This window comes from Lacerta agilis, chromosome 11 (genome assembly GCF_009819535.1).
Source record: "Lacerta agilis isolate rLacAgi1 chromosome 11, rLacAgi1.pri, whole genome shotgun sequence".
NCBI lineage: Eukaryota > Metazoa > Chordata > Lepidosauria > Squamata > Lacertidae > Lacerta > Lacerta agilis.
The window spans coordinates 58,070,442-58,085,188 of NC_046322.1; the positions used below are offsets into that span (position 1 = coordinate 58,070,442).

General features: G+C 42.3%; 1 protein-coding gene across 1 annotated transcript in view; it reads left to right on the top strand.

The window, feature by feature from the left end:
* Positions 1–446: 446 nt before the first annotated feature.
* PRUNE2 (prune homolog 2 with BCH domain) overlaps positions 447–14,747 on the top strand; it is a 135,213-nt gene continuing 120,912 nt past the window's right edge. Inside the window, 1 exon segment of the mRNA XM_033164828.1 lies at positions 447–559. Coding sequence (XP_033020719.1) covers positions 524–559 — 36 coding nt within the window. The 5' untranslated portion in view covers positions 447–523.

Genomic DNA, 14,747 nt, shown 5'->3' on the forward strand with positions numbered 1-14,747 from the left:
GTTATGTGGCATCCTCGTTCTTAATCGTCACCTAATTTCCCCAGAACAGAAGCCCCCAGCGACACATCACAGCCCTCGCGCTTCTCCTACATGCACAGCCACTCTCGCCAGCGACAGCGAGAGCTCGGCTCCTTCTCTCCCCGTTTGCTGCAGATCTCTGCATTCTCACTTCGTCCTCACTTTTGGGCGCTGTCCATGGTTGCAGCAATTGCCTGCGTGACGTCAGGCCGCTTGAGCGCCTCGGCGATTGGCGGAGGAGCTCGGCCGGCCTGTGAAATCGCGCGAACTCTTCCCCTCGCTCCCGCCTCCGCGCCCCGGGCTGCCGAATCCCACTTTGCCTAAATAGGAGAGCCGGCAGGCAGCGGAGCGGGCTGGTCTGCCGGGAGCCCGAGCAAGAGCGGACCAGGCAGCAGCGGTGGCAGCAGGAGGCAGGCAGGCAGGAACCGCCCTACCTAAAAGCAGCCCCGGGCTCTGGCATGGGACTTTGCCCTCGCTGCGCAAAAGCTGCAGGCCAACAAACAAGATGGAAGAATTTCTGCAGCGCACCAAAAGCAGGCTGGTAAGTTCTGTAGGAAGGAGAGTGCAACTGTAAAGAAGTTTTTGTTTGTTTGTTTGTTTCATTTACTCTGTGAGCTAGTAGTCTCCCTGTATGTCATATTGTTGCTTAAAAAAACAACAACAAAACTTTTGGAAGGCATCCAAACGACCTGGTGTGAATCAGCATCTTGAATAAAGATAGGCCTTTGAATGCTTTTGCTCTAAGGAATCCAATGCTTCTTAGCTGATTAAACAGCTGCACAGGAGATCGCAGTGAACCCCCACCCCACCCCACCCCAAGAAGTTGTTGTGTATTTGTTTGTAAAGCATCCTGTGCAGGGCAGGTGGCAAGTTTCGTGGCCTATCACTTTAGAAAACCACAGACCTTTCACCCAAAGTTCACCCAGTGCAATCCTGTGCACACTTACTCAGAATTAAATCCCACCGTGTTCAGTGGGGCTTCCTCCCATGGTAAATGTGTACAGGATTGAACCTATAATATTTTACCCCATAATAAATAGTGTGGAACTCTGAACAAGTTTTTTGTTTTTGACAGTTCAGGTCACAGAGAATAGATGTTAAGGAAGACGTTTGACAAATTTGGAATAACATAAAATATGATAAATGTATATTTCTATGTGTGGATGAAGCTTCTGGTGCAATATTTTGGTTGTTGTGAATGTTTTTAACTCAGAATTGTTTGTTGATTGGAACGAAATGAAAGTTTGGCCCAATATAGCCGTGCGGACATCTCTTTACCTCTAAGATGATTTGTCTAGTTTTTCTAACTGCAATGGAAGTCTAGCAGATAATATGTACATTCTTATTATTTTAGCTATTTCAACTCAGTCTGAAGGAGGGGATACCTTTTAACAATGGTTTAAAACTGCTTTCCTGAAGATTCAGCATTTAAATCCTGATTTAACTCAGCATAATAGAAGTACACTTTCACCATTCTACATAGTCGAATACAAATAGATATTCACTTTAAAAAGAGAGGTGATGTTCACTACGTTCAATTTGCCTTTACTGTATATTCAAGGTCCAGCCCTTTGGGTACAATTGACCATATCTAACCTTCCTTTCTTACTGTTGGTGGAGAATAACCATAAATTTGTCTTTTGCTACTAACTTCCTTGTTTTGACATATCTCTTTGGTTGCTGAAGTTGTATACAATGATTTTTAAAAGTCTCTGCTTAATATTTCCTATTGGGTTCTTTTTTCACTGTACACAAACAGCAATAAATATTTTGCCTTTGTTAATACGCTAGTTCTGGTAAACTTCCCCCCCCCCCAAAGCAATGTTTTGACACAAAGGAACATGATACTTAAAAATCTCTGATGACAAAGCACAGGGGGAAATACATAATTTATGACCCACTTATCTCAAAAGCCTGAACAGAACAACAGACTGAAGCCTACATTAAGCATGATGTCATGGTCACATGGCAAGGAGTGAGCCATGAAAGTCTTGAGGCCTGTTCTTAAAGTTCTGCTTCTAAGATCTTATGCTGCTATCTTTGAGAGAAGCCAATGGCCAGATTCTCTTGGTTCTGGCTAACAACAAGTCTGCCCATGCCAGCTTTGGACCAAAGATAGAAAAGGGCATATGACATTGGATCTTTCAGTTAGTTATGTTGGTAGAAAGAGACTTGAAAAGGGATCTTTGGAAGCATAGAATTGTAGAGTTGGAAGAGACAACAAGGGTCATCTAGTCCAACCCCCTGCAGTGCAGGAATCTCTTGCACAACATGGGACTCGAACCCACAACCCTGAGATTAAGAGTGTCATGCTCTACTGACTGAGCTATCCTTCATGAAATAGTCCCCCCCTTCATTCAGCCCCCTCAGATATGAGGGATGGCAGTACTCACCAGTACACAGTACCGACACCTTCCTCCCCAAATCTTGGCTTCTAAAGTGAGTGTGTGAGGAGGGTGCACCTTTTCTCCTGTGCCCGTAGCAGTGGACCCCTTGGCAATGCCAGTCTTGGTGGCAGTGCTTCCTCCTCGTCCTCATCCTGTGGCAGCACAGCAGTGGTGGCCAGGCCGGGCAGCGCCAAGAGGACTTGGGCTTCCTTGAAGGCCTTGCAGATGGCACAGAGGCAGAACGCCACGTCTTCCGGCAACAGTGAGCCTAGCTGAGGGCACTTGGTGGGCTCTCGCCCTCACTGAGCCCGGCCTGCAGCGTGGCCTGCCTGGCAGCAGCCGCAGCCAGTCAGCTGAGAGCGAGCGGTACTTCATGATGAGTACTGACACCTTTTTTCCTAGAAAAAGGGCACTGTCCTCAGTAGATCAGAGATATACAAAGCAAAAGGAATGTGAATATTTCCAAGCATTGAAATGTTAAAACTGAAGCTAATGATACATTTTGGAAGAGCTCCTGAAAGTGCTCTGCAACAGTGAATTAAAGCACAATCATAGTGGATTAACTAGGTAAATTGCATTCAAGGATAATTTTTTAGAAAAACTGCTGTATTAGTTTGTGAGCAGGAAATCGAAAAGTGCTGTGAAAGCTTAAATGCATACTGATTTATTATTGGTTTGGGGTTGAGCTTTCATAGGCCCAGCAAAAAGCAAACTCATTTTAAGGCCTTGCTGATTTTAAGGCCTAGATATTTTATTCTGAAGATTATTGATTTCATTTCCACCTTGTATTTCAACTAGAAGAGATAGTTGGTGGAAAGTTTGTGTGTTTGTGTTAGTATTTGGGGGTGGAAAAGAGAGAAGATACAATTTTAAACTCACATATAAAGCTTCATTCTTCAAATATCTCAGTCCAATTTAAAGTGCTAGTGCTTAATGTTAAAGTCCTAAATGGATTGGGACCCAGTTACCTGAGGGAACACATCTTCCAGTACCAACCCACCTGACCTATAGAAGCACTTCTCCAAGTACCTACTTTAACAGATACATTCTGTAGTTACAGAGGAGAGGGTCTTCTCTGTGGTGGCATCCCAACTTTGGAATGCTCTCCCTAAGGAGACCTGTTTGGCGCCACCAGTACAGTCTTTTTGGCACCAGAGTAAAACTTTTCTACTTTTTAGATGGGTTGTAAGTTGGACATTTTGTTCTTTCCTTTTTTGACTTTAACCTGCTATTTATTTTCTTGTTTGTTGTATTATATGTTCTAGAAAGTACTGGTATTTTCAGACTTTTATATACTGTCCTGGGATCTTTTCATAAAAGTTGTTTAAGAAATGTTTTAAATAAAAAGGAAGGAATATAGCTATTCAGATTTTAGCTCACATCTTTCAAGGAAGTGGATATATCTGAACTAAGATGTGTGTGTCACGATTTGTTTTTGGCTGTTTTAGAAATAGTTTCCAAAGGCTGTAGGTGATTTAAATAACCTCTTGCCCTATTTCTTTGTTTATTATTATTTTTCCAAATTATTACAAATCAAACCGAATTACTTTAATACAATTTCTTAAAATCAGGTTTCCTGCTTTGTTGCAAACATATGTTGATCATTTCCTCCTATAGCCGCATCATTTCATATTTGCAGTCGTACTTTGGATCTACTTCCAAAACATTTGGAAACCAAAGCACGGCTTCTGATTGGCTGCAGGAAGCTCCTGCAGCCAATTGGAAGTCATGGAAGCCCCGCCAGATGTTTGGCTTCCAAAAATAGTTCATAAACTGGAACACTCACTTCCAGGTTTGTGGCATTCGGGAGCCAAAACGTTTGAGAACTAAGCTGTTTGAAAACCAAGGTACGACTGTAGTGTCCTGTTGTCATCCTTCACTAACCATTAGCCATTCTTCCAGTTGACTGCTTTTTCCTCCTTACAAACAGCATCTCTGTTACATCTTATAAATATAAAATCCAGTTCATGTGTTTAGTCCTTCATATACATTTTTGTTCGGGACCTGGTGTGCTGAGAGAGTTCATTACTAACTTCCAGTTATTGTTCATTTATTTGCAGTGTTTATCTGGATGGTCACATTCCATTCCTTCCGCTGTTTACAAACTAGCATACGAGCCACAGCAATAACTAACTAACAGGGCACTTCTAGGCTTCTGCCATTAAATTCCCCTCTGGAGTTCTTTCTTGGCACACAGTATAAGAGCAAGATCTTTTCTCAAATTCAACATCTATTTGGCTACAGATCATCCCACCCCCCACTGCATTCCTCTGATAACACACCCGTCCAGAAATGGTTGTAGATACAATCCATTCACCCTCAATCGAGGGCGGGGAATAGCAAAACCTTATTAAATTCCTTATTAAATGTGGTGTTATTTAGTTCAAATGGAAATTGAGAAAATTGTGTAGTTTTTAAAATAATTTCTTTTTTAATTTTTTAATTTAACAATAATAATAGTCAATTACAATTGCATACATGGTTAATTTGACTTCCCTCCTCCCCTTCCTTGGTTTCTTATAAAAAAACATTTTAAAAACTGCATTTGCCCTGTAACTCCTTTTGTTTATTTCTCTCTGTATACCTTCCAAAGTCACCTTTTAACTGCTTGATTTTAAATTAATCCTTTTAAAGTATATAATTGTTTACAATAATTTTTAGATAATCCACATATCTTCCCCATACTTTGTTGAGCAATCTTCTTGATTTCTTAATCTTCCTGTAAGTTTTGCCGTTTCTTCATAGTCCATCAACTTTACCTTGCCATTCTTCCTTTGTTGGGACAGAGTGTCCTCTTTCTGTCTCTGCACAAAGAGCATCCTAGTGGCCATGGTTGCATACATAAGCAATTTTGTTGAATCAGGTTATATTTGATAGAACTGTCACATGGAAGGTGGAGCAAACTTGTTCTCTGCTCTGGTGAATAGGACTCAAATCAATGGAAGAACTTTCTGACAGTAAGAGCTATTTGACACTGGAGCAGACTGTCATGAGAGGTGATGGAATCTCCTTTCTTGGGGGTTTTTAAGCAGAGGTTGGATGGCCATCTGTCCTGGGTGCTTTAGCTGAGATTCCTGCTTTGCAGGGGGTTGGACTAGATGACTCTTGGGGTCCCTTCCAACTCTAAAATTCTATGATTCTATGAAGATTCCATTACAGTAAATCATTGTTCAATGTAACAAATGAGGAGCTGGGTTAAGTAAACAATTGAACACCCTCTCTATTAAAAGTGATGGTTAATTATAAATTATCAGCACTGCCCCGATAAGCAGATTGAAAACTCAGAGTAACTGGGAACCACTGTTGCCAATAATAAATATTTATGAAGTTCTGTTTGCTGGAAAGTGGCAGTGGTGACACCTAAAATATGTTTGTAGAAATACTGTTTTAAATTTGACCTTTTATTTTTCCAAGAAATACCAGACTGAAAATATGCCATGTGAAAACTGTGCAGAATTGATCTTAAAAATAACAGCTGTGTTTAAACATTGCATGCATTCAAGGGAAAGTGTGTGTATAATATTTGTACTGTGATTGATGAGCATATTTTTGCCAATTATTTTTTTTATTGATTTTCCAAATTATTCCAAATTGTTACAGTACTGAATTAATTCAATTTAATACAATTTCCACACCAGTTTCCCGCTCTTTTAATGATGAGCAGATTTTAATTAGGTAACTAACCAACATTATGAGGTCACTGTGTCTTCCATTTTAACAGCCACTTTTATTGTGCAGTGATTTATTAGTGAATGTCTAAAAGTATAGCAATTTAATATGCCCTTGCTTTTTACTGAGTTATGGTTTGTAAGCATCTTTGGATTAAGGAGATCCTCTTCCCCTCCACATTAATTGTTTCTGCTTAGGCCTATGTGAAAGAAGGAGCACAATATACATGCTTGAGTGTCTAGGGAGACCCAGCCAGATGGGCGGGGTATAAATAATAAAATAATATTAATGAGTAAACAGAGAGGTTTATTTTGCTCTGTGAATCCAGTCTCCAGAGTAGCTAGTGGGTTAAAGGTTTGATAGTAAATCAAGATGTTCTGTTTAACTCTTTGACTTCTTCCTTCTTAATGTGAAATATTTTATATTGTTCCGTATTAAGACAATGACATGAAAGATGGGGGAATTGGTGCTTAAAAAAGAAAAAGAAAATATGAAAATAATTGGATTTTGGACCTTAAATATCTATGACAACTTCTGTTAAAAGCCCAGGGAGAGTGCCTTCTAAATATACACAGTTGGCATGTGCAATTGTTGACCTGATTTCATTTTAATTACACTTGGCATGGTAGCCATGACTGACAGGTAATTCATTATGTAAAAAGCTGTAATATGTTTCCTATTAGGACATTAACAGCAGGGAGTTGGGAAACCTCAGCTTCCCTGTCCTGTAACTGAGAGAAGGATGAAAACTGCTTCAAATGATCATCTCGGGCTGTTTTAGTCACACACCTAGAAAGCGTTCAGTCTAAACCCAGCATTGCTTGCTGGGCTTTGCTATGCTTCAGCCGGGCACAAAGGCAGGGCTCTGTTTAATGTATGCAGAGAGTTAGAAAGGAAAGTCAGGCAGATTCTTCTTCTTGCTAACTAACACCCACCAACACTTAGACCAATTTGTGGCCCTCCAGATATTGCTGAACTACAACTCCCATCATCCTGGGTCATCAGCCATGCTTGTTGGAGCTGAGTTCAACATCTGGCAGACTAAAGGTTCCCCACCTTTGACACAGACCATTTGCTCAGAACTAAATTTTTCATTTTAATTGCTGATTCATAGCTCCCCAGTTCCCAGATTCATATTGCTCCGGTAGGTTTTGCCATTTTATCATAGTCCATCATTTTAATCTACCACTCCTCCCTAAACATGAAGGGAGATCCTGGAAATGAGCCAGAGTGAAAACTCTTCACTGTTTTGGTATTTCAAGATTAGTTAAATATACCATTGCGGCAGTGGGATACCTACCGGTTTCACTGGTGATGAAATTTGGTGACCTGACTAGATGTGACTGATTTTCTGTACCAACCACAAGCTGTTTAATGGTTTCTTTGGCCTGTTCATAGCCCATGCTGAGTAAAAGCTATGGGGTAAGACCTAGACTTAACATTTTGTCTACCACTGCTCATTTCCATGTTGTTTGAAAGTCATCCTTTAGGGGGCAAGGCCATGTGGCTAAAAGGATAGTCTAAGCCAGAAATTAAGTGTGGCCGTCCACACCCTAGCCTCTGCTCTTACAAGGCCTGTCTCAAGACAAAATTGAGACAAATTTTGGCAATTGAAAATCTGATTTTTAGGAACCATAGATTGCAGTAGTTCTAGTGATATGAGATTAGTGAAGGGGCCTAGCTGGGCACCATATAAAACCTGTGCGATCGACTTGGCTTCAAACAGTTTAAGGGCTCTGGGTATATAATGACCATCTTTGGTCCTAAGATATTTAAGTATGGCAGTTGCACTTTCTCTGTATTCTCAGCAGCATAATTCCCACGGGCTTTTCTGTTGCCAATGCTTTCATAGCTCTTCTAAGCCCTATGAGTGTTATTGAAAGAATTGCAGCATCATCTGCATAGAGCAGGACTGGGATATGCTTCCCTGCCAATTTTGGGGGGTGATAATTCATTTTATGGAGATAGGATACTATATCACTAGTATCATTAGAATTGAAGAATTGGTCTTTTGAGGTACGAGTGGCAAGTGGTCTTTTGTCTTCCCAGTCAGGTGGTGGAGTCTGATCGTTTGGTCCTAGTCTGGCATTGAGCTCCGCTCCCAGAACCACCATTGCATTTGGATTTTGTAATATAAGGTCCGCATCATACCATTCCAGCTCCCCCCACAGGACTCTGATTTCAAGTTTCTGTCTCATTGGGGCCATGTAAGCATTTAGTACTAGCAGAACCTTCTCACTGAAATGGAGCAAAATATCCATGTAGGCGTGTGTCTTATATGAGGGGAGCGGCCTTGGTGGAGTACTAGTAGTGGTAGAGATTAAGATCCCCAGAGCCCTTTTGCTCTCCTGTGTTTCTCCCCTAGTTTACCTCTGATTGTAAATGAGTGGCAGGTCATTCATGGCCCATGTTTCTTGTATCAGTAAGATGTCATGTCCTGAAAGGAAATCTGTGAAACAAGGGTCTCTGATAGATGCAGCCCACCCAGCTACATTCCAGGTTAGGAGGGTCACTTGGCTGTCAGCCCCTCTTTTCCTCATAGGGGGATCAGGGAGCTTTTTGTTCTGGCAGCAACACATGGGAGTATTAAGGAAGCATGGGCAGCAAAGTGTGGGTTGTTAGCAAACAGGGAGTCAACCTCTTTGACGGAGGAGGTATCATTTGTCTTCTCCTGCCAGAGATGTGATGAGGGAAACTGGATCTCTTGTGTGAGTAGATCTAGCTGTGCCCCAAGGAATTTGAGGCTTAGTTGTGTTAGTCTGGGGTCTGTGAGTATGGTTTCATTTGCTTGTCAGCAACTCGATGATTTATGGTCTCCTTAAATGTTATTAGCATGGGGTTCAGAAAAGGGAAGTCAAATGATCAAGGGGATGTAGCAACTCTGTTATGAGGAAAGGTTATAGCATTTGGAGCTTTTGAGCAAAGATTTGTAAGAGGAGGCATGATATAAAATTGTGCATGGCATGGACAAGTGGATAGAGAAAAGTTTTCTTCCCCTCTCATGAGACTAGAGCTCATGGACATCCAAGGAAGCTAAATGTTGGAGGACTTAGGACAGACAAAAGAAAGTCCTTCTTCATGCAGTGCTCAAACTGTGAAACTCGCTCTTACAGGAGGCAGGGATGGCCACCAACTTCGATGGCTTTAAAAGTGGATTGGACTAATTCACGGGGGAACAAGGCTATTGATAGCTACTAGCCATGATGACTATACTTGGCCTCTACAATTAGAGGCAGTAATTTTTCTGAATACCAGTTGCGGGAAATTGCAGGAGAAGAGAGTGCTCTTGTGCTTGGACCAGCTTGTGTGTTCCCCACAGGCAGGGCTTTTTTCCCCAGCCGGAACTCACTGGAACTCAGTTCTGGCACCTCTCAGGTGGGTGCCATTGCCATTATAAGAGAACAGGGGAGGCACCTCTTTTTCTAGCAGTGCCCACAGGCACCTGTGAGAACAGGGTGCTGAACTAGATGGGGCATTGGCCTGATTCCACAGACTTTTATGTTCCTATGGGAAGTCCCCCCAAGTCTCTGGCGCAGATGTTGGAGGATGGAGGTGCACAGGGTGCTGCAGATGGGAGGAGAGGAGAAGGTAAAGTCCCATTGTGATAGCAGTGCTGTGTTCCCAGAGCAAGATGGAACAATTCAGCACAAAAACAGGATGACTGAACTTTAGGTGATAGTCTTATGATGTCTGGTGGTCTCACCATGCAGAGTAGTCATGCCAAATATTTTGCCTCTGATCATGACTCTTGCTTCTCTGGGTGGAGGGCAGAGAGGGCTGTGTGCCTGTGTATAGAAACTAGTCTCTTGTGCTAAGGCAGAATTTACACTCAGTGCTTTGCTAGCTTTTGCCTCTCGCTCCACCCATTGCTGGCAAGGTGTCCTCTGGAAATCGTCCAAAAGGCTTTGAGACTGAAAAGTGTCCTTCACCCCCCACCCCGTCCACTGCTATTGGATTGCAGCCTTAAATGTTTTCTTTCAGGGACAGGAAGGTTGTGGTTTTCCTTTCCCTCCCCCTTTAATCTACTCAGTCAGATAATGAGCGGGTTGGGCTGGGGGAGAAAAGAGAAGCTGGAAACAACTGCTAATGCACTGTGCTGATAAAAAGCTATAAATCATGGCTCAACATTGCTTTATGTTCCCATCCTGGATAAAATAATGCTGATACAACATTTTGTAATCAAAGCATCCAATGGCTGAATGTCATTACATTGCATAACAGATTCCGTCCCCCACCTGACTTGATACTCTGCAACATCATATGAGAAGGGAATGATACAGCTTTTCAAGGTGAGGCACTTGTGCCCTTTCAAACTGGCAAACTGTCAGAATAACAACAACAACAACAACAACAACAACAACAACAACAACAATAATATATTTGTATCCCGCCTATCCGGCTGGGTTTCCCCAGTCACTCTGGGCGGCTTCCAACAAAGATTAAAATACATTAAAGTGTCACACATTAAAAACTTCCCTAAACAGGGCTGCCTCTGTGCATTTGTCTGTCATGAGAACCACTCATCCTCATTCTGCTGGTTTTTAGTTGGGAAGGAGTGCAAGTTCACAAGAGAAAAATATTCATGGTGAGTGAGACAGGTTTTTAACTGGTAGATCTTTTCTGTTTGGACAGTACTTCTTGCAAATAACTGTAAGAGATGTGGCCTCTGAAAGACTCTAAATCTCTTTATGTTACAAACTCACATCCTTGTCTTTTGCCAAATATTCATATTTGTATTTTGAAACATGTGATCCTATGCCAAGTCAGAAATCTTTCACCCTTTTGTCTCTAATTGTAAATTCAGTTTACACGCAGAAAGATTAAATGCAGTCACCTGTGCCTATCAAGGCAAGTTCTAGATCTAGATTGAGTACAGTATTCATAGTCAGCTACTGTTACTTTCTACACTGTCATGAAGTTGTCATTAGAACCAGCAATTGTCAGCAATCTTTGTAAAATAGGAGAAAGGGTCGTTTATCCATGCCAGAGTGGCATTCTAGATGTCTTTCTGCCTGTTTGATCACTGTGGCTTTTAGGCTTCTAATATAAAGTACAAGCAGAAACTAATTAACTATGGCTTCTCCTTTCATGTCAAGCATTTTTGTTGAAAATGACAAGGATATTGAATGTAAATATTCATTGGAAAGATCTTTGGATTGGATCAAGTGGTGCTTGGTGCAATGGAAGGACACTTTTGTTTGTGCAAGGTGACCCCTGCTTCTCAATGCTATCCATTTCCCTACTCCTGTTGCAGGAACTGCACCCTCCTTCACACCATTCCAGTGGGTCCTTGACCTCCAAGAGTGAATTTTCAGGAGAGGGTCTGCTGTGGAAGGAGGTGGTGGGAAAGCTCCATTGGCTGAGCCTCACACTACTTTTGCTTCTCCAGATCCAAACCGATATTTATAACCTACCTGCACTGCTTCTTCAAGTCAGGATAGGCAACAGTAAAACGAAACAATCGGCTATACAATACCAATATTGAGGGCATAATTCAATGGGGATGTGTCCTGTGCAAGGCCCTTGGAAAGGAATTAGACCTTTTACAAACTGAGTAGGTTTGCTCAGAAGATGTTGGCAGTGGATGTGATGCAGTTTAGTTAATAATTACCTAAAATGAACTAAAAAGGGAAAGTGAAGTACAGAATCTGCCTGAATGCACTTTGTGCAGGACTAGTCATAAACCAAAACATACCGGTATGCCCAGGTGAATTGTAATGGATGAAAACAGGTAGCAATGTGGCTGAAAACAAGCCAGGTATGCCTGATACTGATTTTAAAGCCCATTCTGCTATTAACTTTAGTTCAAAACAAAACAACCTCACGGTGGACGAGAAGTCTAAGGCAGCCTTCTCCAACCTGGTGCCCTCCAGCTACTGTTGACTTTCAACTCCCGCCAAGCTCATTCAGCAAGGCCAAGGGCTGATGGGGGTTAGGAAATGTCAAAGCATCTTGAGGGCAACATGTTTTCAAGGGCTGATCTAAAGGATGTGACATACATTGTATTTTAAAGATGTAAACTGTTTCACATGTGCAGTTTTGAGTATTGCCCAGTGACAAAAGATAAATTTACAATGTATGTTTTTAAATCTACATTTCATTGGGATTTTCACATTATACAACAGAACAGTAGAGTCCCTTAGTTTCCCCTCCCAGTATCCCCCTTTTCCCCTCTGCAGTACTATATCCTTCAACATTCCTCAGATGAAAATACAGACATTTCTCATTTCCCTGCAACTGACTCTCCTTGACACACCCTCATTCCCCCCTACAGCATTTCCTATCAGAAGAGGGGCCAGTGCCGCCACCACTATACCGATGGGACGCAGCACACACGCCCTCCGCTGTCCTGAGAAAACCTCTTAATCCTGATTTTATTTAATTTTATTCTTTGGTAGATTTACAAACAGAAAAGCACATACCAATAAATATCTGAAGAAGTGTGCATGCACACGAAAGCTCATACCAAGAACAAACTCAGTTGGTCTCTAAGGTGCTACTGGAAAGAATTTTTTATTTTGTTTCGACCAATAAATAAATTATAGAAAGGGACAAGACTAGATGTGGATGCACAAAACATTATTTTTCTTTTAAAAACCAAGAGTCCCTGCTCTCCGCTCCCCTTTTCTTCCTGCTCAGGGGGCTCCTGCCCTCTGCCTGCCCCTCAGAGCCAGTATATCACATGGGGCTGGACCTTGGCAGCGGCAGCCCTTCCTACTCCTCACCTGATCTCCAGCAGCCACTACAAGCTGCCCAAGGAAGGAAGCTGGCATGGAGAGACACCGGGGTGCTCTCTTGCCCCCACTGCTTCTTGGGGAAAGTGCTGGGTCCTCCTCCTCCCTGAGCTGGTGGTGGCAGCACTGGAGGGGGGGCGAATAGGGACATTCCAATATCAAATCAGAAGCCAGGATGGCTTTCCTAATTCTGGGGCACTTGGAGGGTATTCAGTACTTTCATCTCTGATAGTCAGTTGTTTAGTGTGCTGTACACTTTTCAGGTTTGCCTGCTCGGATAAGGATTACAAATATGTTAAACATACTCTCACAAGAGATCTAGAATTGGATGCAGCTTTCCAACAAACATGTTGTTGTTCAGTCATTCAGTCGTTTCCGACTCTTCGTGACCCCATGGACCAGAGCATGCCAGGCACCCCTATCCTCCACTGCCTCCCGCAGTTTGGCCAAACTCATGCCAGTCGCTTCAAGAACACTGTCCAACCATCTCATCCTCTGTCGTCCCCTTCTCCTTGTGCCCTCCCTCTTTCCCAATTTCAGGGTCTTTTCCAGGGAGTCTCCTCCAGCACCATAATTCAAAAGCATCAATTCTTCGGCGATCTGTCTTCTTTACGGTCCAGCTCCAACAAACATGTACCAGATGGCAATTACAGATTTCCTACTCTGTCAGGGATAAGGAACCATAATGCAATGCATGATGCAGTCCTTAGTACAGTAGTTAAGTGCAGGAAATTAACTTCAGGTGGTTTTTTATTTTTATTTTTACAGTTTGGACCATTACTTAAAAAAATAGCACTGAAAACGTCCTGCATCAAGATTTCACAATGTGCATTATTGATTGATTCTACCTTAAGAGCTTCTGGCTCTTTTTAAAATGGAGTTTATTGACCTAAGGGCCTTAATGGCTCCAGTGAGCTGTCGTGGCCAGGGTTGTGCTTTCTTTTTGTGTTGGCTTTGCCAACAGGATAAATCTGCAAAGCCGGTAAGAGCCTGGATACGTGAACTATTAGTAAGATAGTGGAGAAACTTCTATCCTCATGTCTGCTGTCTATAGGTTATGCTCTGCAGTACAGTTAGAGGTTTAGAAAGAGTAGGATTGACCTCTCCTGCCTTTCAGCAACCCACAGGGTTTCCCTAACTGCAAACAAGTAAAGTTGGGATTAAGAATGCAAGAATATCCAGATGTTATGGCATTTAACAGCCGTAGATCACTTCTACAATGGCAACTTACCAATGAATATGCTCCTACTGCTGTAGGGGTTTCCACTTGACCTGTGATAGTTAGGTCTTAATTAACTTCTAGAAGATCCAGTAGTAGTTTATTGCCCTCCCCCTCCCATGTGATTGCTCAAAAGAGAAGCAGCAGGTGGTTTTGTGTTCTCCGTCCTTCTGCGCCAAAACTGTTGGGTCAAATTGAATGCCAAATTCATAGGCAATATTCTTATTCTTATGATTTATAGTTATGATTTATTAAATTTGTGTAACACACTCAGGGTTGTTCACAACATAAAATTACAATATAAAAAACACAAAATACATAATAAAACAAAAACTAACGAATAAAATCCCCTCCCACAACACTTTTTAAAAGAAACCGGATGTCAATCAGCCAAAGGCCTGGTTGAAGGGGAACATTTTCTGCTGGCGCTTAAAAGTGTATGATGAAGGCACCAGCCAAACCACCCTGGGGACAGCATTCCACAAATGGGGAGCCACTGTAGAAAAGGCCCAATCTCAAGTTTCCACCCTCCAGACCTCTTATAGAGGCACATGGAGAAGGGCCTCAGAGGATGATCTCAGGGTCTGGGTAGGTTCATATGGAGAGGTGGTCCTTGAGGTATTGCTGTCCTGATCTGTTTAAGGCTTTATAGGTCAAAACCAGCACTTTGAATTGGGCCCTGAAGCTAAATGGCAACCAGTGCGGTTGGGTTAGGATCAG